The sequence below is a fragment of the Lissotriton vulgaris genome, chromosome 9 (genome assembly GCF_964263255.1).
Source record: "Lissotriton vulgaris chromosome 9, aLisVul1.2, whole genome shotgun sequence".
In the NCBI taxonomy this organism is placed as follows: domain Eukaryota; kingdom Metazoa; phylum Chordata; class Amphibia; order Caudata; family Salamandridae; genus Lissotriton; species Lissotriton vulgaris.
Window position 1 is genome coordinate 703498552 of NC_141697.1, and position 24697 is coordinate 703523248.

Sequence of the window (24697 nt, forward strand, 5' to 3'; positions counted from 1 at the left end):
CGGGGTCGTTGGTCAGGGAGAGGATCAGCTGGGTGTCGTCGGCGTAGGAGATTATGTTGAGGTTGTGTTGGCGTGCGATGGCCGCGAGGGGGCTCATGTAGACGTTGAAGAGGGTGGGGCTCAGCGAGGATCCTTGAGGGACGCCGCAGATGACTTTGGTGGCCTCTGACTTGTACGGTGGTAGGCGGACTCTCTGTGTTCTTCCGTCGAGGAAGGAGACGATCCATTCCAGTGCCTTCTCCTGGATTCCGACGTTGCTGAGGCGCTGCACTAGGGTGCGGTGGCAGACCGTGTCGAAAGCCACGGAGAGGTCTAGGAGGATGAGGGCCGCTGTTTCTCTGTTGTCCATCAGGGCTCGGATGTCGTCGGTGGCGGCGATGAGGGCGGTCTCGGTGCTGTGGTTGGCACGGAATCCGGACTGCGATGGGTCGAGGGATTCATTCGTCTCGAGGAAGGCGGCCAGCTGCTTGTTGACGGTCTTCTCGATGACTTTGGCTGGGAACGGGAGTAGAGAGATGGGGCGGTAGTTCTTGAGTTCGCTGGGGTCTGCTGTAGGTTTCTTTAGTAGAGCGCTGAGTTCGGCGTGCTTCCAGCTCTCGGGGAAGGTAGCGGTGTCGAATGAGGTGTTGATGATGTCCCGCAGGTGGGGTGCGATGACCGTGTCGGCTTTGTTGAAGACGTGGTGAGGGCAGGGGTCGGTCGGAGATCCGGAGTGGATGGAGTTCATCATGTGGACGGTGTCTTCGGTGTTGACCGGGGTCCAGGCGCGGAGGGTGGTGGTGGGTGGCGTTGCTGCGGTCGTGGCGTGCGTCGGTTGAGTGCTGAAGCTGTTGTGTATGTCCGCGATCTTGTTGTGGAAGTAGGAGGCGAGGGAGTTGCAGAGGTCTTGCGATGGAGTGATGTCGTTGTTTCCGGCGTCGGGGTTGGAGAGCTCTTTCACGATGTTGAAGAGTTCCTTGCAGTTGTGTGCGTTGTTGTCCAGTCGGTTCTTGAAGGCCGTTTTCTTGGCGGTGCGGATCAGTTGGTGGTGTTTCCGGGTGGCGAGCTTGAGGGTGGTCCTGTTGTCCGGCGTGGGTTCCTTTCTCCAGGCTTTCTCGAGGGCTCGGCAGTTCTTCTTGGAGCTCTTGAGTTCGTCGGTGAACCATGGGGCTCTCTTACTGCCGGGTCTGCTGGGCGGGATCCTCAGAGGGGCGAGTTCGTCTGCGCATTTGCTGATCCACTTCGAGAGGTTGTCGGCGGCCTGGCTGGGGTTCGCTGAGCTGGCCGGAGGGTGCTGGCTCAGGGAAGCGGCGAGCTGGTCGGCTGTGATCTTGTTCCAGCTTCTTCGGGCAACCTGTTGCTGGTGGTGGTGGATCGTCGTTCTTCTGAAGGTGAAGTGGATGCATCTGTGGTCCGTCCAGTGGAGTTCTGTGGCGTGGCTGAAGGTGATGTCTTTGCTGGATGAGAAGATGGCGTCGAGTGTGTGTCCGGCGAGGTGGGTGGGGGTGGACACCAGCTGCTTGAGTCCAAGGTTGGCGAGGTTGTCGAGCAGGGTGCTGGTGTTGCAGTCGTTGTTGTTCTCCAGGTGGAAGTTGAAGTCTCCCAGGAGGATGTAGTCAGCGGAGGGGAGGGCGTGCGGGCTGACGAAGTCGGCGATGTCCTCGCTGAATTGAGTGCGTGGTCCCGGAGGTCGGTAGATCAGGGTGCCTCTGAGGGTGGTATTCGGGTCGGTGTGGATCTGGAAATGTAGGTGTTCGGCCGAGGGTGGGGTGTTGTCGGTGCTGGTCGTGATGCGGATGGTGTCCTTGTGGATGATGGCGATGCCTCCTCCCACCTGGTTGGCGTTGCGGTCCCTCCGGATGATCTTGTAGCCTTCTGGGATGGCGATGGCGATGTCGGGCGCTGAGGAGGCTTTCATCCAGGTCTCCGTGATGAAGGCAACGTCAGGGACTGTGGCATCTAGGAGGTTCCAGAGTTCGATGGCGTGTCTGTGGACGGAGCGGGTGTTGAGCAGGATGCACTTGAGGTGGTTGCTGCTGGTGTTCGGCTTGGCGGGTGCTGGTGTCGGGCAGGTCCGGATGCAGGTGAACTTGCAGGTGTTGCAGCTGAAGGGTCCGTGGACGCGTCGTGGGGTGGCTCGGTAGCATCCAGGGACTCGGCCGGTGTTAAGTGCGATGAGGGTGGCGGCGGTGTACGTCAGGCGGGTCGGTCGGAGTCCTCGAGGGCCAGGGGTCCAGGCACTGGGCGCGGTCCAGGCGCGGACGGGCGCAGACGGGCTTACCTTTGGCGCGCCTTCGGCGCACAATCGGCGCGCCCGCTGCGCGTGACCGCTGCGCGTTCGCACGGTCGCCATTTAAGGCGAAGTTCGCGGGTGGGCGGAGCAGCTGGGAGGCGGGAGCGGGAGGGTACAGAAAGAAAAGGGGCGGGTTAAGGGAGATGGCGGGAAGCGGGGAGCGGGGAGGGATGCGACGAGGGCGGAAAAACGGCACAAGTGGGGCACAAAAATCCAAAAAGTCATGCCCCTGAGAAAGCTGTCCGTTTACGTTACCTTGAAAACGTCTTTCTTCTTTCAAGTTCTCCCGGGTCTCTGTGTTCGGAGTGCGGACACGTGACCCGGAAGTGTGTGACGTTTAAATAGCGTCCGGCCTCCTAGGTGACGCGAACGTCTTTCTGACAGAATATATTAAAGAGACAGCGTCCCGATTCCTAGGTGACGCGATCGTCATTCTGGCCAAGTGAATTAAAGGAATAGAAACATTAAGTGGAGACCAGGATATTTCAAAAGTTGACACTTAGAAACTTTTCAGTGAAAAACTAGCAATGTTATCCGATGAAAGGAAATTCAAGTCACAGGTAAAGTAGGTTCCCGTTACTTTTGAAATCCAGGAACAGACTCCTAGGTTCAGTACTGGGGTCTCTACCTAGGACAGGTAAGTAATTATGTTTCAGTAGTTGGCACGAATCTTAAGGAATATTTGAAGTTTGCAAAAATAGACACTTAAAAGAAATTTCACAGAAAAGCAGTCAATTGTTTCCTATGGAGAAAATTCAGGTTACTAGTAAACACGGTTAGGATTACTTTTGCAGTTCAGTACTGGGCTACAAGATACAGTACTGGCTTCTCTCCTGATCACAGGCGAGTACTTCGGCATTCGGTATTCGGCTGATTTTAGGTGAATATTTTAAAGTTTAAAATCTTCAAACTTAGAAGATTTTTCTAGTCAAACCAGTCAATGTTATCCTATGGAAGGAAGTGAGTTATCGATTTGCAGGAGAGTACTCGACTGGTGAAGTTAAGGTTCTGGGGATAGACTCAGGGGTCTCCCAGGGTCGGAAAGGTACAGTAGGTACACCCTCAGAGGCACAGGGGCAGCTGGGTGCAGAGAGAGTAGGCCCAATGCAATCCAAGAGAGGGGAGGGGGCCTACGGTTTTTCTTCAGGTGCGACCACCACTTTGAGAGGTAAGTTCGGATCTTGGAGAAGCGGTAGGTACCCCAAAGGAAGGCACAGGGGACCGTGGGGCGCCGGGTGCAGGGGTGTCTTTTGGCGTCCGGGAAGCTTACCCTCAGCTGGTTCTGAGCCCGCAGGCATCGTCTGGGTCGTCAAGGAGGGTCTTTGGACACTGGACTTCAGGTCCCAGTCGCCGGGGGGATGTCCTCGTGGTCTTGGATCACTAGGCACGGGCCGGGCGTGGTGGGTGCAGCATGGGATGGATTTGCGGTTCCTGGCTGGCACCAGGGGTATTGCGTTTGGAGCAGAGCCTCTGCTCATGAGAGTTACAGTCTGTTAGAGGGTCAAGGCAGGCAGGACCTCCAAGTTTGTCCAAGGTTGCTGTCCACAGGAGTCGCCAGGATTAAGCAGGAGCAGGTTCCAGGATCAACAGGCCGGTAGGGCTGGAGCCAAGTCAGTAGGTGTCGTCCTGTTGTTAGCAGCTGCACAGCAGGTATTCTTCTTCTTGGTCTTCATTCTTGTTTTCTTCTCGGGATCTGAGGAAGGAAGGATCAGGGTGCCCCTAAAAACTAACTTTAGGGGTGTTACAGGTAGGGCAAGGGCAGGGACCAATAGGTCCCTGTCCTGGGGTGGGTACACCCCCTAGCCTGCTCCTCTCCTGTGGGAGGGGGCCAGGAGCCTAGCTGTGATTGGGCAGGGCTCCCCATCTTCAAGATGGCCGGAGCCCGGGGTCGTGCTTCACCTCGCCTCCTCCATCTGAGGGGTGGTGTTGGCGCAGGCTGGCACACCCCCCTTCCTGACATAAGGTTTCCCACCAGAGTGGGGTGGGGGGGGTCAGAACTGGCGAGGGCCAGTTGCTGAGTACAGCAAGTGGCCTGGGGAAGCTCACAAGGGCGGCAGGCCTTTGAAGCTTTCCCCCTGCCCATCCTGGGGGAGGAGACCTAGGACCTCGCCCAAGATGTGCAGTGCTGCAGGCCCAGGAGAGCGGGGGGCTCTCCACCCTGGTGTCCAGCAACATGTCTACTGTGTGGCAGCCCAGACAGCCACTCAGACCAGACGTGGATTGTAGGTTAGGGTTCAGGGGGCATCTCTAAGATGCCCTCTGTGGTGCATTTTACATTAAATCCCACATTGGCATCAGTGTGGGTTTAATGTGCTGAGAAGTTTGCTATCAAACTTGTCACTCTTCAGTGGAGCCATTATGGTGCTGTGGAGTTCGGAATGACAACCTTCCAGCACCATATACTCTTAATGGCATCACTGCACTTACAGTGCACTGGAATGGCCCTGGGTACTGTAGGGGCACAGGGTTCATGCACCTGTGCCCACACCACTGGCATAGGGCACCCAGCTAGAGGAGTGATTGAGGTATGCCAGGGCAGTAGGTCTTGTGGGCATGGCACACAAGGATGTGTGCCATGTCGACTCTTTGTTTAGTCTGTACCTAGACTCTCAGCCTGCAAAGGCAGTGAATGGGTGTCAGGGTACAGGGCCCCTAAGGGTGGCACAATAAGTGCTGCTGCCCTTAGGGGCCTTTTTCTGGTCACCATGCCCTCGGTACTGAGGGTACCATTTACTAGGGGCTGATAGGTGGCCAGAGATGCCAATTGGGTTTAAGTTTCAACACAGTTTTAGGGAAGGAACTCAGGCCCTGGGCACCTGGTTGGCAGGGACTCAGGGCACACTCAGTAAAAGAACATCAGCAGTTCAGCAAAAAGTGGGGGCATATCAATGCAAGAAAGATGGCACTTTCTCACACTTATCAAAAGCAGATAATGTGCAGGTGCTGCTGAAAGTTTCCTGGTGTTTGGAAATTACACTGAGATGAGTCCAGCACATTTTTTAGTGGGGCCCAACTTCTTGGCAGGGGGGCGGCGTTCACCCTGTGAAAATAGAGGGTGGACACAGCCCACCCGCGTGTACCCTCAACTCGTGCTCAGGGTGCAAGAGAGGTTCTGTCGTCCCTAGTTGATAATTTTTCAGGGTCAGAGACAGAAAATATTCTTTTGCATATGACATTGGCCACTAAGACTACTTTGATGCCATTTTTTAATACTTAGGTAGGCTAAACGAACAGGCATCTCCATGTCATCAATTTTTTGGTACTCATATCTTTGAGAAGAAAATGGCTCAAAGCAAAATTTGACAGTGAGGGCAGGGAAGGATGACATTACCCATTTGGTCTCCTCTATCCAGGTGAGATAGCTGCATGAAATGCACATTCTAGTAGGAGGAGATTGTTATCAATCCAAACAATGGGAGAATTACTGGCTACCTCCCCTTGCAAGGAAAAGTTTCACCAAATCGAAATCGTTTCCTCCATGCAATAATCTTTTGAAATGTTTGCTGTTTTGTCCAGTGTAAATTGCTGAGCATAATTATACCACACTTAGCAGGAAGATCGAATTTTAGCCAGCAAAGACTTTTCTGTAGTTTGATATTAAGATAATCAAATGTTTTTGAGCTTTCTGCAGTGCAAAAAAAGGTCTGGTGGGCTTCAAAGTTTTCATGTTTTGCACATATTGGCAGTTTATGCACAGATTATCTGCGCATTTTTTCCCATGAGTCTTTTTGAAACCTTTGATTGAGCCACACATTTTATTGCGGCCTCCATTACATGGTGCAAGGGATTCATAGCCAGTCGCAAACCCTATTCTGGAAAGTACGCGGGTTGGAAAAGCATACCTGCGACCCAGCCTTGTGTGTGGAGTACAGAAGGTGAAATACTGCTTCTAAGATTTGCCTCAAATGATCTTCTTTCTGGTCTAAAAATTATAGGCGGCTGCCATCTTGGGCAAAAGAAATACACATTAGTAGGGAGGAACATGGTGGGAATTGAGGAAGTCCTCAAACATGTAAGGGTGATGGGAGGAATGCTTGCAAAAAGTCTAACCACTGGCAATCACTCCTTGAAGTATTCCAACTGATCGTTCTTTTGCCACCTCAGTTTAGAGGAATTGAGGAATGACAGCTGAAATTGTCACTTGGGCATGATGCCGCTATCCAGTACCTGCTTGTTCAGTGGACATTTCCTTGCACCTGGGCCTACAGCGAATACATGTGCATCTGTTGACACAATTGAGTGCCTTGGTCACAGACAAGTTGTTGACATCGAACCATTTCCTTCAGCACTGTGCAAAATAGTAGCACAATGGATATATTCTCAGAAGTTGCCAAAGATGCTCCTGCACTTCCACAAAGGATTACTTTAAAAGCAAGGTCTAGTCAAGGGAAATTGGCACTTGAAAACTGGGAGATGGAAGGGGAACGATGATGGAACTGTTGGGTTTTCAGGACTAGCAAGGGGTCCAAATGCTAAGACTTTGGGTATGATTAAAGGGCTGCTGTCGGTTAATAAAGGGGTTGTATTGCATATTAGTAGCTACTATTAGCTGTTTATGTATATATGTAAGATGAATGATCTATTGTAGTCTATATTGTGCGTACAAGTAAAAGCTCTCTTAAAGTACTGAAAATATGCTATTTGTATAAGTATGTTGGTTTTGTCAGCTCTGCCATGGGAAAACTCAAGCCATTCTCATTTACCCATGGGGACTTGTGTGATTTTACTCTGGCCATTTCTGCTATTATGTGCTTGGCACAAACTCAAGATCCAACAATAACATCCTCAGCCCTTGTTTTTATTGCTAGTTCCATGGTGTTAGCCTGATGACGTTGATGTTTCATTCTCTTTTGCTATCCTTTTGTTTTGTGTGCACATAGATGTAAGCCCTGCCATATGTTAGATACATATGTGGTATGTGGAACATCAATATATAACAGGCGTTTTCTGCCCTTTTCCATTTTGTGTCTACATGGCATATGGATCTTTACCTAGAAACGAGGATTCAGGACGATATGATCGAATCATTTGGGGCAGACACATTAATGTAGCAATACTGTGAGGGATTGTGTGATCGTCTGGCCGTAGGCATTTTGGCATTTATGATCAAGCAGTATCATTCATTTTCAATTGATTGAAGGCCTTCCACCTTAATTTATGTACACACTGGGGTTTGCTTATAGTGCCCAGATATAAACAAATGTGTGCAACCAATAGCCCCTATATTGAATGAGATGCCTAAAAGATGATCCTTCCCTAGTGCAACTTCACGCTTCCCTTGAATGGGTACCCATACGTCTGCCCATTTGTTTGCTTCAAAGGCATGAACTTCTTGGCGAATGTCGCAGCTCATGGCTTGTCGTGAGATACAAACATGTATTTATTATTTAACGTGCATTTTTTCAGTAGCACTCATGTGAGCTAACCACACTGTAGGAGATCATTGCCTTAAACGAGATCTTATTTTGCACTGGTAGCCAATATAAAGCCATCACACAGTAGGTTACATGGTTGAATTTCCATAAAACCCGCAGTTTTCCAGTAGGCCTTTAATATGGGGTATATTTTTCACCATATGATCGAAGTTTACTAGCCATGTTATTGAGAGAAACACACTCACTATAGAACCAAGGGGTAGCTTTGGCACATTTGTCTGCAGAATATGTTCTCTCTGGAGACGCTATATCAAGGGTCAGTGAGATTCCTTTATGGAACTGAACGCACCTCAGAATAGCGCGTTCATACAGACATTGGGTTGTGTTTATTTTTCAAGGTTTGCGTTAATTCCTATTGGCAGTTTTTACCTACCACCTGCATTTCGGAACCATGTGGTTGAAGAGATTGGAACTTTCATTGAACTGATGTATTTTTGAAGACATCAGTGGCCAAGACAGAGAGAGTTCTTAATATGGGGGTTATAACCTTTCTTGTGGTTGTTTGTGGTGAATTGTTCTCCTCAACTTGACTAACAATGTCTAAAGACGCCTGCAGAGTAAACTTAGATACTTAGTGGCATATTTACGAGCCCCAGTGCATCACTCTTGCACCACGCAACTTGGCACAAGATTGATGCAACTCAAAAAAGAGATTTATGAAGCCACACAAGGCGACCTTGCATGGCCCTACGTGACTTCACAAACCTCAAGTAAATTAACACATCTCAAATCGCTGCATAGCTTTACTATGCGCCAGGGAGGCATTTCCGTGGGTGTTGATTGGGTGCTGCTATGCAGCATCCATGGATTTTGATGCATTGCCAGATTTATAAACCCTGGGAATGCATCAAAAAGATATCTCTTCCCAGGAGAGGCGTAACAAGGAGAAATATCTTTATTTCTCCAAAAGTTTTCCTCTTTATATGTGTGCTGCTGTCTGAAGCACACATAGAAAGAGGAAAATGCTTCAGGGGATTGTTTTTGTATAGGAAGGTGCCCCTTCCTGGGCAAAAACAACCCTGCTTGCAACGCAGGCACCCTTGCACCATGGTGCAGGGTTTTCTCATTGTACTGAGGCAGCCCATTGTGTGCCAGCATGGGAGAAAGGACAAGAATGCACATTCCTTTCTTTTCCCTGCCACGCTAAGTGACTTTTCTGTAAATTTTCCTCTTAGTATATGACGGAACCCTTCGTTTCCTTCTTGACGGGCACTGTGACACAGTATGTTCATGCAGTTGCATGAGCTCCCTTCATTATGAGTGCTCATGGGCGCATTCAGTTTCATGTGGTTTCATCCCTTACACAGTTATCAGTTGTGTTTTGTGGATGTTTGGATCTAAACTTCATGTTTCCTTTGACCCCCACACCGGGCATGGAATTGCACGTTTGTGTTTTGACAGAGTTGTATGTAGACCATTTTTGAGGTAGTCTTATATTCAGTTTTATGTTCCATCAAGTTAGGCGCCAGTCATTCAGCAATGAAATGGTGAAAGTATTTGGGTTTACCACAGCAGTATTATTTCCGCGGACCAGTTTAAGGATGCTGTGAAGAAGGAGCTAATTTTCAACCTGGTGACAGATTAATGGATGCCATCAATGATATATCATATCGTCTTGAGATTTCATCATATTCCTGATCTCATCGTACACTAGTTAAAGGTTCACAGGAATTATCAGTTCTGTTCTCCGGCTTTGGAAATATCATTCAAGTTATGAGTTGACAGACATTGTCAGTAATGTATCATACATTGCAAAGATACTATCTTATAGAGGTTCTAAATTTACATACATTATAAGTAACCCACCCTGTATAAGATCATCACATAAGGCTCATAAGTTAATATTAGCCATTATGACTTCCTTTTATGATACATAGATGCTATCTAAATAAATGTGTGGACCAATGTTTTGAAGTCCTATGCTACTCTTCTGTTTTAAATTTAACCAAACACATTGCTCTGTGCAGAATCCAATCTTCGTGCCAGCAAACTGAGGGACACCTTAAGTTCCACCTACTTCAATATAAAAATAACCCCTGTCTACAGGTAAACTTCAAGCTTGATGGCATAGGATTTGGTGTACAGACTTTTTTACTCTATTTAATTTGCAACGAAAAATCTATGTTGTTCCCCAACAAAGTTTGATAATACATAGCTGATATCTCTGATTAGGAATGATTGTGGCCACGGTGATGGTTCTACACCAGAGTGCCATCCAGTGACCAACTACCTACACAATGCACCCCTTCCAGAAATAATGTATGTAATTAAAAACTGTTCTGTGATGCCAGTGGAACACACATTCCTTCCCACCCAGCTTGTCCAGGAAAGCGTATGAAAATGCTGTCACTGCTGAGTGGCTGGCTGGGGTGTAAAACTTTACAAAAATTATTATGTGCCAGTCTCTGCTACCCATACTTTGAAGAGCTATACTCCTAAAATCTGCATTAACAATAAGAATGCTTCCTGCCTCGACCTGTCGTCGCTGTACCGGACGAGAGCCGTGCACCTGGAAGTTGATCCAGCGGAATCCGACCTGGATAAAAGTCCACACATTTGAGTCTCTTTTTGTTATCCAGTGACTTCTCTGACGATCCTGTTCTGCTTCTCCCTTAACAGCCACCCAACTAACTATCCAGTCGCGACACTCACTTTATTCCATCGTCAGGACTCAACATAGGATCCCCCTATCTTCTGACCCGTGATTCCGTGCAATAATAAAATAGATGTGAACCCTCTGAATCAACTATACGGCTGAGAACTTCGCCCTCACAGAACTTTGAAGATGATAATGGCGGCTGGAAATATGTGACCTACTATCTTAATCCATACCTGATCTCTGTATCCCTCCCGTGTGTTTCTCCTACCCTGGTTGTACCCGCCCGCCCTGACGACGGTGCTCTACACCGAAACGCGCGTTGACGTTACTTCTAGGAAAGGCAGCACTTTAGTCCCTGTGGACTATAGCCCTTCCATCTTACTTGCCTCCCTACTCTGCACCCACGTCCTTGCACCCCAACTTTATCTTTATGGTGCAGGCTATGTCGTGTATATCCATGAGAGAAGTGTATGAATAATTGTGAATGTGATTGATTGACCCCCTGGATATATGAGTGTATGTGAAAGACCCTTTTTGTTGCCCGGGAGTGTATGAAACACGAGTATTTGTTAAACCCTCTGAAATTTATTGTCCTTTTCCCATCAATTTTATCAACAGAATCAGATGTACATATTTATTGAATGTTTTGTATTGATGAAATGTCAGATCTAATAAAAACACAAAAATGTTTATAAAAAAATATATGGACTGACCCTATGCTTTCTGATGATTATGGCTCTGACACATAGTTAATGCCACCCCTTTTATAATTGTTGTGGATCCCTTAGGGGACCTCCTTGAAGTATCTAGGCAGGGTCTCTGTTTTTCTATTTTTACTTGCTTCCTGCCTCAAGACTGATCTTCTCTATTTGACAATAAATTAGGAAGAATTTCTACCCGTGACCCCGACCTGAAGTGGCTCCCTAGGACCCAGAAGCATTGCCTCACAAATGAGGACTAGACACAGGATCAGTCTGCAAATCCCCCTGAGACACGTGAGCTGCCTATTGAATTGAGGCCAGCCATGCAGCAGTGGAGACTTGACTAGGCCAAAGAGTACAATGCCTACAAGTACAAATTAGCAGCCATGATCCTACCTGGTGGCCACACTCACCATGCGCAAATGAATTTACATCCCTGTGGGATCCCAACAGCCTGCCCACAGCACACATTTCTGTGGAACAAGCCGCTTATATTGTACTTGCCAGTCCCTCTCTTGTGTTGTGAGATTGTCTGCAGATACTTGGGCCTTCTTTTGATTTCTGACAGTGGTGGCTTTCAATTCGAACAGCAACCAGTTAGAAGTGTACGAATCCTGTAATTGCAGACTTGATATATTGAATTCCCCTCTGCTCCTGGATCCTCCCAGGAAAGCAAGAGTGGTGTTGTAACCTTTGCCAATGGTTCACCCCTCCCACCCTCACCCCTCTCCCTTTCCCATACTTGGTATACCTCGTACCCTCCTGTGAAGGCTGACATAGAACGTTGAGAGCGTTCACTTAGAGCGAGACACACGACAAGCTGGGGACACCTTTACCTCTATTTTACTACAATAAAGAAGTTATAAACTATACGGTCTGGACCCTAATTACTACATTTTGTGGCGACGAGGATGGGATCCGAACCCTCGCGTGCAAAGCACAAGAGCAAATGTAAGTTAGGTGTGAGTTCAGTGGACTATCTGGGTCACACCATCCCAGAAGAGGGCATCAAACCGAAGTGTGATCTGGTTAATGCGGTGAGAGATGCTCCCACTCCCACCAACAAGGAAGATGTTGTGTCATTTCTAGGATTGGCGGAATACATGGCGAAATTCATCAAGTATTTTGCCACAATGTCACATCCTTTGAGAGAGTTGGTTAAAAAGGATAGCATTTTCAGCTGGGGAAAGGATCAAGAGATGGCTTTCAACAAAATAAAAGAAGCGATCATACAGGCTTCTTTCATAGGGAAATTTAATCTGGAAAGAGACATTATAATTTCAACGGATGCCAGCAACAAAGGGATTGGAGCCACTTTAGCACAGAGGGTGGAGAACAAAGTAAAGGTGGTAGCTTTTGCGTCCAGAACGCTCACCGGTCCTGAAGCAAACTATTCAACCGTGGAAAAAGAGGCCTTAGCCGTCTACTGGGCCATCAAGCATTTCAAATATTATGTGTGGGTTGTTCAATTCGAAGCCTTTGGTGCCATTGTTCACAAAAAAAAAACCTGGAGAACATGACCCCACGCATAGCTAAATGGGTGTTAGGCCTACAAGGCTACAATTTCAGAGCGGTGTACATACCAGGACAACAAAACAAAGTGGCGGATTTCCTATCGAGGGCTCCCATCTGCGGAGAAGGAGAATGTCGAAGATACAATTTTGTAAGTGAGCCTGGCAGCAGTGGCGAAAGATAGTTGGGAGACACATATGGAACAAGATGAAATTTTGAAGACTGTGAAAACATATATTGTGTCCGGTTGGCCGAACAAATGTAAGGAGCTTGTAAGGGAAATTCAAACATATTGGAACGTTAGGGATGACCTTTCTGTGGAGGGGAAATTCATCCTAAAATCAGGAAAATTGGTTGCCCCGGAGGGGATGAGGAGTCAAGTGATTGATCTGGCCCATGAAGGTCACTTGGGCCGCAGCCTTAGCAAAGCAAGATTACGTGCGGATTATTGGTTCCCAGCAATGGATCGTGACATGGAGGACAAAGTACGTGATTGTTATGCTTGCAGCTTAAGCGACAAATCGAAAGTGACAAAACACGCACCCCTGATCCCGGTGGAAGTCCCGAAGGTACCCTGGGACAAGCTCGGCTTCGACATTGCGGGTCCCATTCAAGGGAAAGGTCCCCAGGACTGGTACTTGTTGGTGTAAATTGATTATTACTCCAACTGGATAACTCACAAGGTGGTACACAATATCAACACAAAGTCCTTGATTCTCTTCTTAAAGGTGTTTTCGAGAGAAGGTATTCCTACAACGATGGTAACGGACAACGGCGTACAACTAGTCTCAGAAGAGATGAAAGAGTTTCTAAAGGACTGCTCGATTACCGATGTCCATACACCATTATATTGCCCAAAGGCAAACGGGAAAGTGGAAAGAGCGAACCGCATGTTGAAATAATGCATACATCTGGCCAGCAAGTCAGGAAAAAACGTGGACGACGCTATCAGGGACATGTCATGGGCGTATCATACCACTCCAAATGCTGCGACGGGGCACTCACCTTTTGAGCTATTGAGAAGAAGAAAGGCTGGTTCCACGTTATCTCCCAACTAGATGGGCAAGAATATAGACGTGGAGATCGATCAGGAGGAAACAAGAAAGAAGATCGAAAACAAACAAAAATAAATACAAAGAATGGTACGACAAGAAATGGGGTGCCAAGGAGAGGAACCTCAGGGAAGGACAGAGTGTGTACATCAAGAAACCCGATAAACTAGGGAAAAGCGGAGACAAATTCTATGCCCCGGGTAAAATAAAGGAGGTGAAGAGGAACATAGTAGTCATGGAAGATGGGAAAATGTGGAGTCAGGACCAAGTAGTACCGGTCAGAGTTAGAGACAAAAAACTAGGTGCAGGCAGATCAGAGGAAGGGGACAGTAGGCAGGATATCGGGCAGAGGAGGAAGAGCTATAGACAAAGAACCTCTCCGTACTGGCACAGACAGTACAGCATGAGTTGAGAGTATTCTACAGTGTGTTAGACAGCAAGTTTCGGGATGTATCATAAAGGAAAATAGTTGTAATTATAAATCTGTAACCTTTGCCAGTTGGATGGGTCTTCTGCGCAAGACCTCACTGTTCTTTACTTTCATCCCTCCAGGGGATATATTGTTACTAGCTATGTTGTTCAGAACCCCTCCCCTTCCTCTGCTTTCCTTGCCGCCCCACTATGTTGCAACCGTTCCTACTTTCCTATCTCTCTACCGTTTCGTTCTCCCTAGGGAGAATGGTGTGTTGTAACCTCTGCCAATGGTTCACCCCTCCCACCCTCACCCCTCTCCCTTTCCCATAATTGGTATACCCCGTACCCTCCTGTGAAGGCTGACATAGAACGTTGAGAGCGTTCACTTAGAGCGAGACAAACAACAAGCTGGGGACACCTTTACTTTTTAAACTTACTCGTAAAATCGGAAAACTGCTTAAAATTGTGCTTTTAAAATCATTCGCAACATTGCCTTAAACTGCTTGATTTATTAAGCTTTTTATTGCTCACACCTTCCCCATCCTCTCCGCTGCCCAGGGCCACTCTCAGCCGAGTATTGACGCTGTGGAGTTGGTCCCGGGTACAGACTTACGGCGGCCATATTGAGTGTGGTTGTGATTTCTCGCGCTCTAGTTGCACATAAAAGGGGCATCTCTAGACCCTGCGCTCGTTTGTATTGAGTGTCTGTGTCCCTCTTGAGGCGGAAGCCGGGAGGTTTTGTTGCTCTGTTGTGCCTGCACTTTTTGAACTTACTCGTAAAATCTGAAAACTGCTTAAAATTGTGCTTTTAAATTCATTCACAACATTGCCTTAAACTGCTTGATTTATTAAGCTTATTATTGCTCACACCTTCCCCCTCCTCTCCGCTGCCCAGGGCCCCTCTCAGCCGAGTATTGACGCTGTGTAGTTGGTCCCGGGTACAGACTTACGACGGCCATATTGAGTGTGGTTGTGATTTCTCGCGCTCTAGTTGCACATAAAAGGGGCATCTCTCGACCCTGCGCTCGTTTGTATTGAGTGTCTGTGTCCCTCTTGAGGCGGAAGCAGGGAGGTTTTGTAGCTCTGCTGTGCCTGCACTTTTTAAACTTACTCGTAAAATCGGAAAACTGCATAAAATTTTACTTTTACATTCATTCGCAACATTGCCTTAAACTGCTTGATTTAATAAGCTTTTTATTGCTCACACCATCCCCCTCCTCTCCGCTGCCCAGGGTCACTCTCAGCCGAGTATTGACGCTGTGGAGTTGGTCTCGGGTACAGACTTACGGCGGCCATATTGAGTGTGGTTGTGATTTCTCGCGCTTCAGTTGCACATAAAAAGGGACGGCCATGCCTCCGCGCAGAGGACACCATCAGCGGCCGCGCCGGACTCGCGCCGGAGTCGTGCCAGAGTCCTGCCCGTTTGCGCCCGTCCGCGATGAGGGCGCGCTGCAGGATGGGCTGGACGCTCTCTCCTCCTCCCCCTCCATTCAAAACTTAGGCTTTCTCACCACTTTGCTTTCATTAAGACCGCCACCTCTGCCTTGTCATCACACTTCTCCCCCAGAGGGAATTTCTCTCATCAAATGTGGCTGTAACTCTTCCCCACGCGCCCGCCCTAAATCTTCCAGAAAACGTCAGGCCAAGGCTAAATCTTCGGAACATCTGGAGAATTTAACGGGCTTTCTCATCAATGCCAGATCTCTGATCAAAAACAAAATCGCTTTCAATGACTTTGTGGTATAATGGAAACCTTCCTTGGTCTTTATCACAGCGACCTGGGGAGCTACCTCGGCCGGCCCTGACCTAGAGTAGGCTATTCCCGATGGCTATGCCCTGACCAGAATGGACCATATTGACCGTAGGGGTGGAGGTCTGGGAATACTGTGTAAAGATCAGTTTACCTGCTGTATCGACCCCCTCTCATCACCCAAGGAGAAATATGAGGCACTACATTTCACAATTCAATTAGCTCCCTCTGTTTCCTTCACTGGTATCCTCTGCTATAGGCCCCCAGGCCCAAGGACCGATTTTTGCCACAATTTACTCACCTTGCTAGAACCCTTCATTAGCAAGCCCAAGCTCACCCTTCTAGGTGACTTTAATTTCCATCTGGAACTATCTGAGGATAACAACACCAAAGCACTAACAGAGGCTCTAACCTCTTGTGGACTTAACCAATTAGTCGTGGGTCCTACTCACGCTGCTGGACATACTCTAGACGGCATTTTCTCTAACGATACCAGACTGGGGATCGATACCCCGATTCCCCTATCCTGGTCCGACCACTCAACTATTCCCTTTCATTTTACCTTTACCCTTTCCGGTTCCGATCTAACCAATAAAAAAGGATGGGAGACTAGGAGGAACTATAATAACGTAACCAATATTACGCTCGCTACCTTCCTGACTGATATTCATCCCCTTGCTCGGAATGATGCTAACGAGGCTGCAGTGGCTCTGTCCGCCACGCTTACTCATGCCCTGGATTCACTAGCACCCCTTAAAAAACACTACTCAGCTAGAAAGAGCCCTTAATCACCCTGGTTCTCGGAACAACATAGATCTCTGCGGCAGAAATGCAGACAGAAAGAAAGAGCCTGGTATGCCCACCGGGACCCTCTGAGGAAAAACCTACATAAGTCCGCCCTGAGAGAATATAAAAACGCTATTGACGAAGAAAAAAAGAACTACTTTAACAAAATCACTACCTCTTTGAAATCCTCCAGGGAACTTTTTAAAATTATTGATACCTTAGCCACTCCCAAAACAACTGAATCAGTGAATGATTCGCAAGAACTCTGCGACGATATCACAGGATTCTTCCACTCCAAAATCGCAGACATTTACAGCTCCCTTAAATCCTCCAATACTTCATTAGATGCCAACAGTACACTCCCGCCCTCCCCCTCCTCTCCCGTACATACAGAGACCACTGATTCTTCTGATTCCCTGCCAAATTTCTCCAGCTTTCCTCATATATCACTTGAGGAACTAAACCACCTTCTCGATGCTACCAAATCTAGCTCTCCTCTTGATCCCTGCCCCGTAAAAATCTTGAAGGCCTGTAAAGAGTCTATCCTCCCTCCTCTCCTGCAAGTTATGAATATGGCCATTGACGAGGGATCGTTCACAATTCCTTGGAAAGCGGCAGTTGTAAAGCCCCTTCTAAAGAAACCCTCGCTCAATCCGGAAGTCCTAAAAAACTTCCGACCAATATCTTTGCTCCCAGCCCCTGCAAAGATGCTCGAGGCCCACCTCAACTTTCATCAGACCTCATATCTTGAAAAAATGGGTCTTCTTGACATCTCCCAGCATGGGTTCCATGCTGCTCACAGCACCGAGTCCGCCCTCACGGTCGTGGCGAACAACATCCGCACCGAGGTGGACAGAGGTCGGACAACTATGCTGGTGCTCCTCGATCTCACTGCAGCTTTTGAAACCCTATCCCCTCTTATCCTGGTTGACCGGTTGAAGGGGATAGGGGTGAGGGGAAGTGCCCTAAATCTTCTGTCTTCTTTTCTGTCGCAGAGACAGCAAAGGGTTCAGCTTGGTGGCTTTCTGTCCTTCTTCAATGAGGTGCAATGTTGGGTTCCTCAGGGCTCGGCCCTGAGTCCCCTGCTTTTCAACATCTACGTAACCCCACTTGCCGAGGTAATAAGATCTTTTGGGTATCAAATATTGTCTTATGCAGACGATACCCAAATTATCATCTCCTCTACCTCACTGACCACTGAGGCAGCTCTCAAATTTCGAACTTGTATGGAAGCGGTCTCTAAGTGGATGGTGCGCAATTACCTGAAGCTCAACGGTGAGAAGACGGAGGTCCTAGTCTTTGGAGGAAACCCTGACATCTGGTCCAAGGACTGGTGGCCTCCCTCTCTAGGAGACTGTCCCCAACCCACCAATTCGGCCAGGAACCTTGGTGTTCTCTTTGACTTGGCCCTCTCCTCTGAACTTCAGGTAAACAGAACTGTATCCACCTGCTGTAATACCATCCGCATGCTTAAACAGATTGCCCCCTATTTGTCACCTGGCGCCCGCAAGCAGTCAACCGTTGCCCTGGTATCTTCCAGGCTTGACTATTGCAACGCACTGTATGGGGGCATAAACAAGAATGCCCTCCATCGTCCCAAAACTCTGCTGCTAGGATGGTACCAAAGCTATCATCTGCTACTCAGGCCAGAAAGGATCTCCACTGGCTGCCCATACATTCCAGGATTTCCTTTAAAATTATATGTCTGGCGCACAGAGCCGTGTTCGGCTCTGGCTCCGAGGGCATAAAGGCTCTGGTCAGCCCCTACTCCCCCAATAGATCCCTCCGATCTTCTTCAAGAAATCTGCTGGCGGTCCCCAGATTTAAAAAAGCGAAATGGCGAGGAAGAGCCTTTTCCACTCTGGCCCCGAAATTGTGGAACAACCTCCCCCCCGAGCTGTCTAACCAACCTTCCCTGATCATGTTTCGGAAGCTCTTGAAGACTTGGCTCTTCTCCCAGGCCTATCACTTAATCTTAAATCTGCTGTTTGTTTTCTGTAACTGTAATTGTCTAGTTATACTTTATGTTTTTAGTCTGCGCCTTGATGCCCTTGGGCTAAGTTCGCGCATTATAAATAATCATTCATTCATTCATTCTTTACCTCTATTTTACTACAATAAAGAAGTTATAAACTATACGGTCTGGACCCTAATTACTACAAGTAGGTCATAGAACAGTGTGCTTCAACCTTGCCGCATCAAGAAATTAGCCTTCCTTGGTATAATTCCCACTCATATAGACAAATAAGGTAAACTTAATCCCAAACTCTGTGGCACATATACTTTTTCCAGGCTAGTACATCATTTCTTTCCTTCCCTTTAATTCCATCATCCTTTTTTCCTACTCTGACTAATGATTCCTATTGCTCTCCCTTAATTCATTACCTGTTTTTGGCATGAGTCTGATTGACTAATTAACAATTTCTTTCTTAATTCCTCTACTGCACCTCGTAACGTGTTTGTTTTCCTCAGTCTGTTTTATTTTCCCACCTCTGTTAGGAGGCATACATTTTTTCTCCAACCCCCCGATTAAGGTCTGTTTTACTTACTGCCCAGCTTGCGAAGGAAAATGTTGTAGTGTAGTTCCTATATCCCTGATAGGCTCTGCGCATTGGAATAATATAAACTATAGATTTGACATAGGACTGAGGTCAGTATGTCTCTATTGAGCACATAAACTTAATTACTTGTGTGTGCCAGCTAACTCAGAGGTCAATAGAAACTTTTCTAATAAACAAGAAGGGATTTGTTTCTGACAACCGCATAAACATGACAACTTTGTTTCCCTTAGAATCGGAACAATCTCAGAATCGTGGAAACAATAGATTACTGTTTCACTCAGTCAATCGTGCATGCTTCGTTTCTACAGAGTTACACAGAAATAGACAGATGGGCTATTCAATAAAAAGGGTTTATTTGACAGTCTTATTTCTCGGGCAAGATATATGAACTGCTACAATCGTAAGACAGAATGCGAAGTATAATACGTACATCGTTAGCAGTAAGATGAAATAATACTGCAATAGCATGGCTTGTAGCTATGACATATATTCATAAAAATACATACATAAATAACACAGGCTAAAATACTCATCTGGTGCTTCTAAAATAATCCTACCTCATTGTACCTAACCTAATTGTAGTACGAGGGGAGAAGTAGGTGCTGTTTACCTAGAGTCTAGTTTAGCTATAGTTGCCAAGATTTGCCAAAAGTCCCGCTAGGTTCTAATCCGCTCCATACCTGAGAATGAGTGAGGTTGGAATCTCTTTCCGGGTCTCGATCTCTAACACCTCACAAGGGGAGTCAGAAACACTGGAGCTGGACTCTCTGCGAGTAGGAGGGCAGCGTCTGGTCAGTGCGTCAGTTGGGGACTTGACTGCCTTCTGAACTTGCCACGGTGAGCTGCGTCGTGAAAGTAGGCAGCCAAACCGTGAACCGTGATTCGCCATAGCAAGTGAAGGTATATTTATACCTCGAAGGTGTTTAGGAATGCCAGTATTGACGTAAAAGTCAGGCATAAGAACGTCATGAATGAACCCCTAAGGAATAGATTTCATGCATAATAAATGAGTTCTTGGAGATGTCAATATCTAAGCAAGGGGAAGTCGTAAAGGCTTAATAGTCTGGTTTTCCAAGAACTCGTTGTGACGTTGATGAACGGATGTAGGTGGCCATGCCTGTATTTGGTTAGCATGGAGAATGGCTAAATGAGGGCCTGACTTCTATGCCTAAATAAGGGCAATGTTATTTGTACCTATATAAGGGCATAAATCGGGAAATCTATATACAGAATCTAAATCAACACAAAACAGCTCCTTTCCACATGCATGTTCTATTTTCCATTCTCCTGCATTCCGCGTGTTAGAGGAACGTGCATGTACTTTTGCACTACTACAGCTATCTATATAATTATGTACTGATTAGTCACCAATTTTTGAAAGGCATATCTCCTAACTGACCTCTATTTTGAACAAATGTATTGGAAGTTGAAAATGACAAGCTAGGTCGGTCATTGGTCATTGCACATAACATTCCTTAGAGCAAAGGAAGCTGGATGTACCAGCCTGGAACCCTCCACTGCCACCTGAATTGAGCTAAGTGGTGCTGAGGCAAAAATCAAAAAGAAACTCACCTGACCAAACGAGGGTTGCGCAAAATTGGGGGTTATCTGCAAAAGAACAATGAAACAAACACATATAAGTTACCACTAATCAACTCAGTGCACGAAACGTATGTTGTTGACGTAAATAATTGCTTGCTACTATTTGTATAAGGATGATGCACACTTAATTATTTGCAAACGTTCTAAAGCCACAGTGTTCTCTAAAACAGGAACAACGAGGAAGCCATGAGATTCTAATGAATAGGCTTAGACACAAACACTCCCACTGGAAACCTTAATTAGCTGGTAGGGAGGTTGCTGAGGTGATAAGGTATTTTTTTAAATGTTGCATAGTCATCTAGTCCATTTCAAAATCTACATGCTTTACGCATAAAACCAAAAGTGAATTGCTCACATTTTTTGGGCAGGATCTCCGAGTCAAAGGATCTCAGTACCTTATTCTGACTTATAAGGAGTAGTTTCTTACCTGTAACTTCAGTTCTGTAGTAGGGGTATCTCTGTGATAGTCATAATCATGTGAATAGTCCCGCCCATGTGTGTGGACCCCGGAGCACTTCAATAGAAATAGTTTCTTAAGTTGTCTTCTGCAATCCTGCATAGACACTTAAGAGAAAATAAAAGACAAATAATGCAGCCTGAAACTAACAAGGCTATACTAGCCAGTACTTCATCCTGAAGTGATAAATATAGCCAGATAACAATTAAATTTAATCATTTTGCTGAGTTTCACACATAGAGAAATTCCCCTTCACAAAGACCCTTTTTTCTTTCATGATAGAGATGAAGGGTTGGACAGGCAAGCCCCATTGGCTGCCATTATGTGTCTGTAAATGGATACCGTGCCTTTAAGGAACCCTCCAGATACCCTCGGGATCCCATGATGCACAGCCAAGGGCCAGTTACTTTCAGTTCTTTTTGAAGGTGTACAAAGCCAGGCCTGCTGCGTTCAGGATAGTATGTTTCATCGACCGGGAAGGAGGGCGGGTTGCTTATGACTATCACAAAGATATCCCTACTACAGAACTGGAATTACAGGTAAGAAACTACTTCTTCTGTAGTAAGGAATCTCTGTGTATAGTCATAATCATGTGAGTAGAATAGCAAGCCCATCCACAAAAAAACACCCTAGCGGTGGAAGAAACATACAAACTCACTATTGTGCAAATAGATCCCTCAGTGAAGCCTGCCCGACCTGAGCATCTGCCCTGGCATCAAAGTCCAGGCAGTAGTGTTTAGCAAAGGTATGGACTGACTTCGAAGTGGCAGCCTTACAGATTTCTGCAATAGGGACGTTACAGAGTAAAGCTGCTTTACCTCTGGTAGAGTGAGCCCTAGGCATACTAACTAGAGTCGTGTTAGCTTTCTGATAACACAGTTGAATACAGGACATAATCCTCCTAGAGATAGACTGCTTTGAGGTAGCAAGCCCATTCCTGTCAGATCCATAATTAACAAATAATCCGATCTACGAATCTCTTTAGCCTTATCTAAGTAGAATTTCAACAACCTTCTCACATCGAGGGTATGAAGGGAACTCTCCGCCAGAGAGGAAGGATGCTGAAAAAATATGGGCAAAGTAATCGTTTGATTCACATGGAACTCTGACACCACCTTAGGAAGGAACTTTGGGTGAGTTCTCATGACAACCTTAGATGCAGGAAACACAGTATAGGGCTCTTGACAACAGAGACCCTGGATCTCACTCCACCTGCGAGCCAATGTTATGGCCACAAGGAAAGCTGCCTACCAGGACAGATGCTGGAGAGAAGCCTTATGAAGGGGCTCAAAAGGCTCCCTCATTAGTCTAGACAGCACCACATTAAGCTCCCATGGAGGCGAAGGACAATGAATGGGAGGAAACACCTTCTTCAAACCTTCCAGAAAATCTTTGATGACTGGGACTTGGAAAAAGGAAGTTTGGGAAGGGCATTTCCTATAGGCAGTTAAAGCTCCGAGGTAAACCTTAATGGAATGAAAATTAAGGCCAGATTGAGACAAATGTAGTAAGTACGGGAGAATGACATCCTCCTTGCAGGATTTGGGGTCTTCACCCTTAGACGTGCATCAAATGCAAAATCTCTTCCATTTGTATGCATAGGAAGTCCTTGTAGACGGCCTTTTAGCTTCTTTTAATATCTCCATGCAGTTCTGGGGGAGATTTATATGTCCATACTGCACTATTTCAGGAACCATGCTGCCAAATTCAACAACGAGAGGTTGGGATGCACCATCTGCCCTCCGAACTTAGTGAGAAGGTCCGGCTGATACGGAAGTCGAAGATGCAGCAGGAGAGACCGGTGTAGGAGGTCAGTGAACCACCTCTGCCGAGGCCATTCCGGAGCAATGAGGATCATCTTGGCCCTGGACTGGGACAGCTTGATCAACACTGTCAGGATCAGGGGAATGGGTGGAAAAGTGTATAGAAAGCTGTTTGACCAGTTGATCCACTGTGCATTCCCCAGCGTCCCCGGTTGGTAAAACCTAGAGGCGAAGTCTCAGCATTTGCTGTTTTCTGTGGTGGCAAACAGATCGATCAAACACCTCAGGTGCGCTGCAACCACCACCATGCACTTTGAAAAAGTCCTGGGCGCAGACTTCAGGCCGAATGGAAGCACTGCATATTGGTAATGATTGGTGCGGACTAGGAAACGCAGGTACTTCCGATGCTTCCTTGCAATGGGCACATGGAAGTACGCATCTTGCAGATCTATGGCACATAGCCAGTCTCCTTGATGCAGCTGAGGATAAATCTAGTGCAGGGACAGCATGCAGAACTTCTCTCTGCAAATCCATTTGTTCGCTTGTCGCAAATCGAGAATAGGTCTGAATTCGTTTTTGTCCTTTTTGCGTACGAGAAAGAACCTGGAGTATAGACCTTTTCCCCTTTGAGGAGAAGGAACCAGTTCTATTGCCCTTTTTCTTAACAGTGTATCGGCCTCCATTTGAAGTTCGTGCAATAGATATTGTGAACAGACTGGTGGAATCGATGGGGGAGGGCTGGTGAAACGTGGGACGAGTATGCTCAGACGTGAGTCCCGTGCTCTCCACACCACTGGAGTCAAGCTATCCTGGCTGAAGATGGCTGATAGCCAGAAACCGGTCCTAGGATGCTTGATTCAGGTCCAGGGAAGACATGGCTTGGTAGTTCGGGCTGGACTGCTCCCATGAGGCACAGGGTCAAGGCTGATTTGAATATGGCCATGTCTGAACTGGGGTGGTGTGGAGTGCAAAAATACCGATGGATTTAGGCCCAGATCTCTGTACTGGGGTGAATGTATGACATTGTTCTGCATTCTGTCCATCAACTGTTGTTTTTGCATTTGTCACCCCAAGTGGGACGGGTATGCTCAGACGTGAGTCCCGTGCTCTCCACAACACTGGAGTCAAGCTATCCTGGCTGAAGACGGCTGATAGCCAGAAACCGGTCCTAGGATGCTTGATTCCGGTCCAGGGAAGACATAGCTTGGCAGTTCGGGCTGGACTGTTCCCATATGGCACAGGGTCAAGGCTGATTTGCATATGGCCATGTCTGAACTGGGGTGGTGTGGAGTGCAAAAAAATGATGGATTTAGGCCCAGATCTCTGTACTGGGGTGAATGTATGACATTGTTCTGCATTCTGCATCAACTGTTGTTTTTGCATTTGTCACCCCAAGTGGGACGGGTATGCTCAGACGTGAGTCCCGTGCTCTACACACCACTGGAGTCAAGCTATGCTGGTTGAAGACGGCTGATAGCCAGAAAACGGTTCTAGGATGCTTGATTCCGGTCCAGGGAAGACATGGCTTGGCAGTTAGGGCTGGACTGTTCCCATAAGGCACAGGGTCAAGGCGGATTTGCATATGGCCAAGTCTGAACTGGGGTGGTGTGGAGTGCAAAAAAACGATGGATTTAGCCCCAGATCTCTGTACTTTGGTGAATGTATGAAATTGTTCTGCATTCTGTCCATCAACTGTTGTTTTTGCATTTGTCACCCCAAGTGGGACGGGTATGCTCAGACATGAGTCCCGTGCTCTCCACACCACTGGAGTCAAGCTATCCTGGCTGAAGATG

The 24697-nt window shown here is 47.1% G+C and overlaps 1 protein-coding gene across 16 annotated transcripts in view; it reads right to left on the minus strand.

Moving 5' to 3' along the window:
* Positions 1 to 24697, minus strand: part of LOC147692138 (galectin-4-like) — a 379836-nt gene that overhangs the window by 61300 nt on the left and 293839 nt on the right. For all 16 annotated transcript variants that reach the window (XR_015299996.1, XR_015300005.1, XR_015300004.1 and 13 more), the window contains one exon: positions 20655 to 20690. Coding sequence is in view for 2 of the 16 variants with exons in the window: in XM_086938440.1 (XP_086794566.1) it covers positions 20655 to 20690 (36 nt within the window). In the remaining 14 variants the exon portion in view is untranslated. The remainder of the gene's footprint in view (positions 1 to 20654; positions 20691 to 24697) is intronic.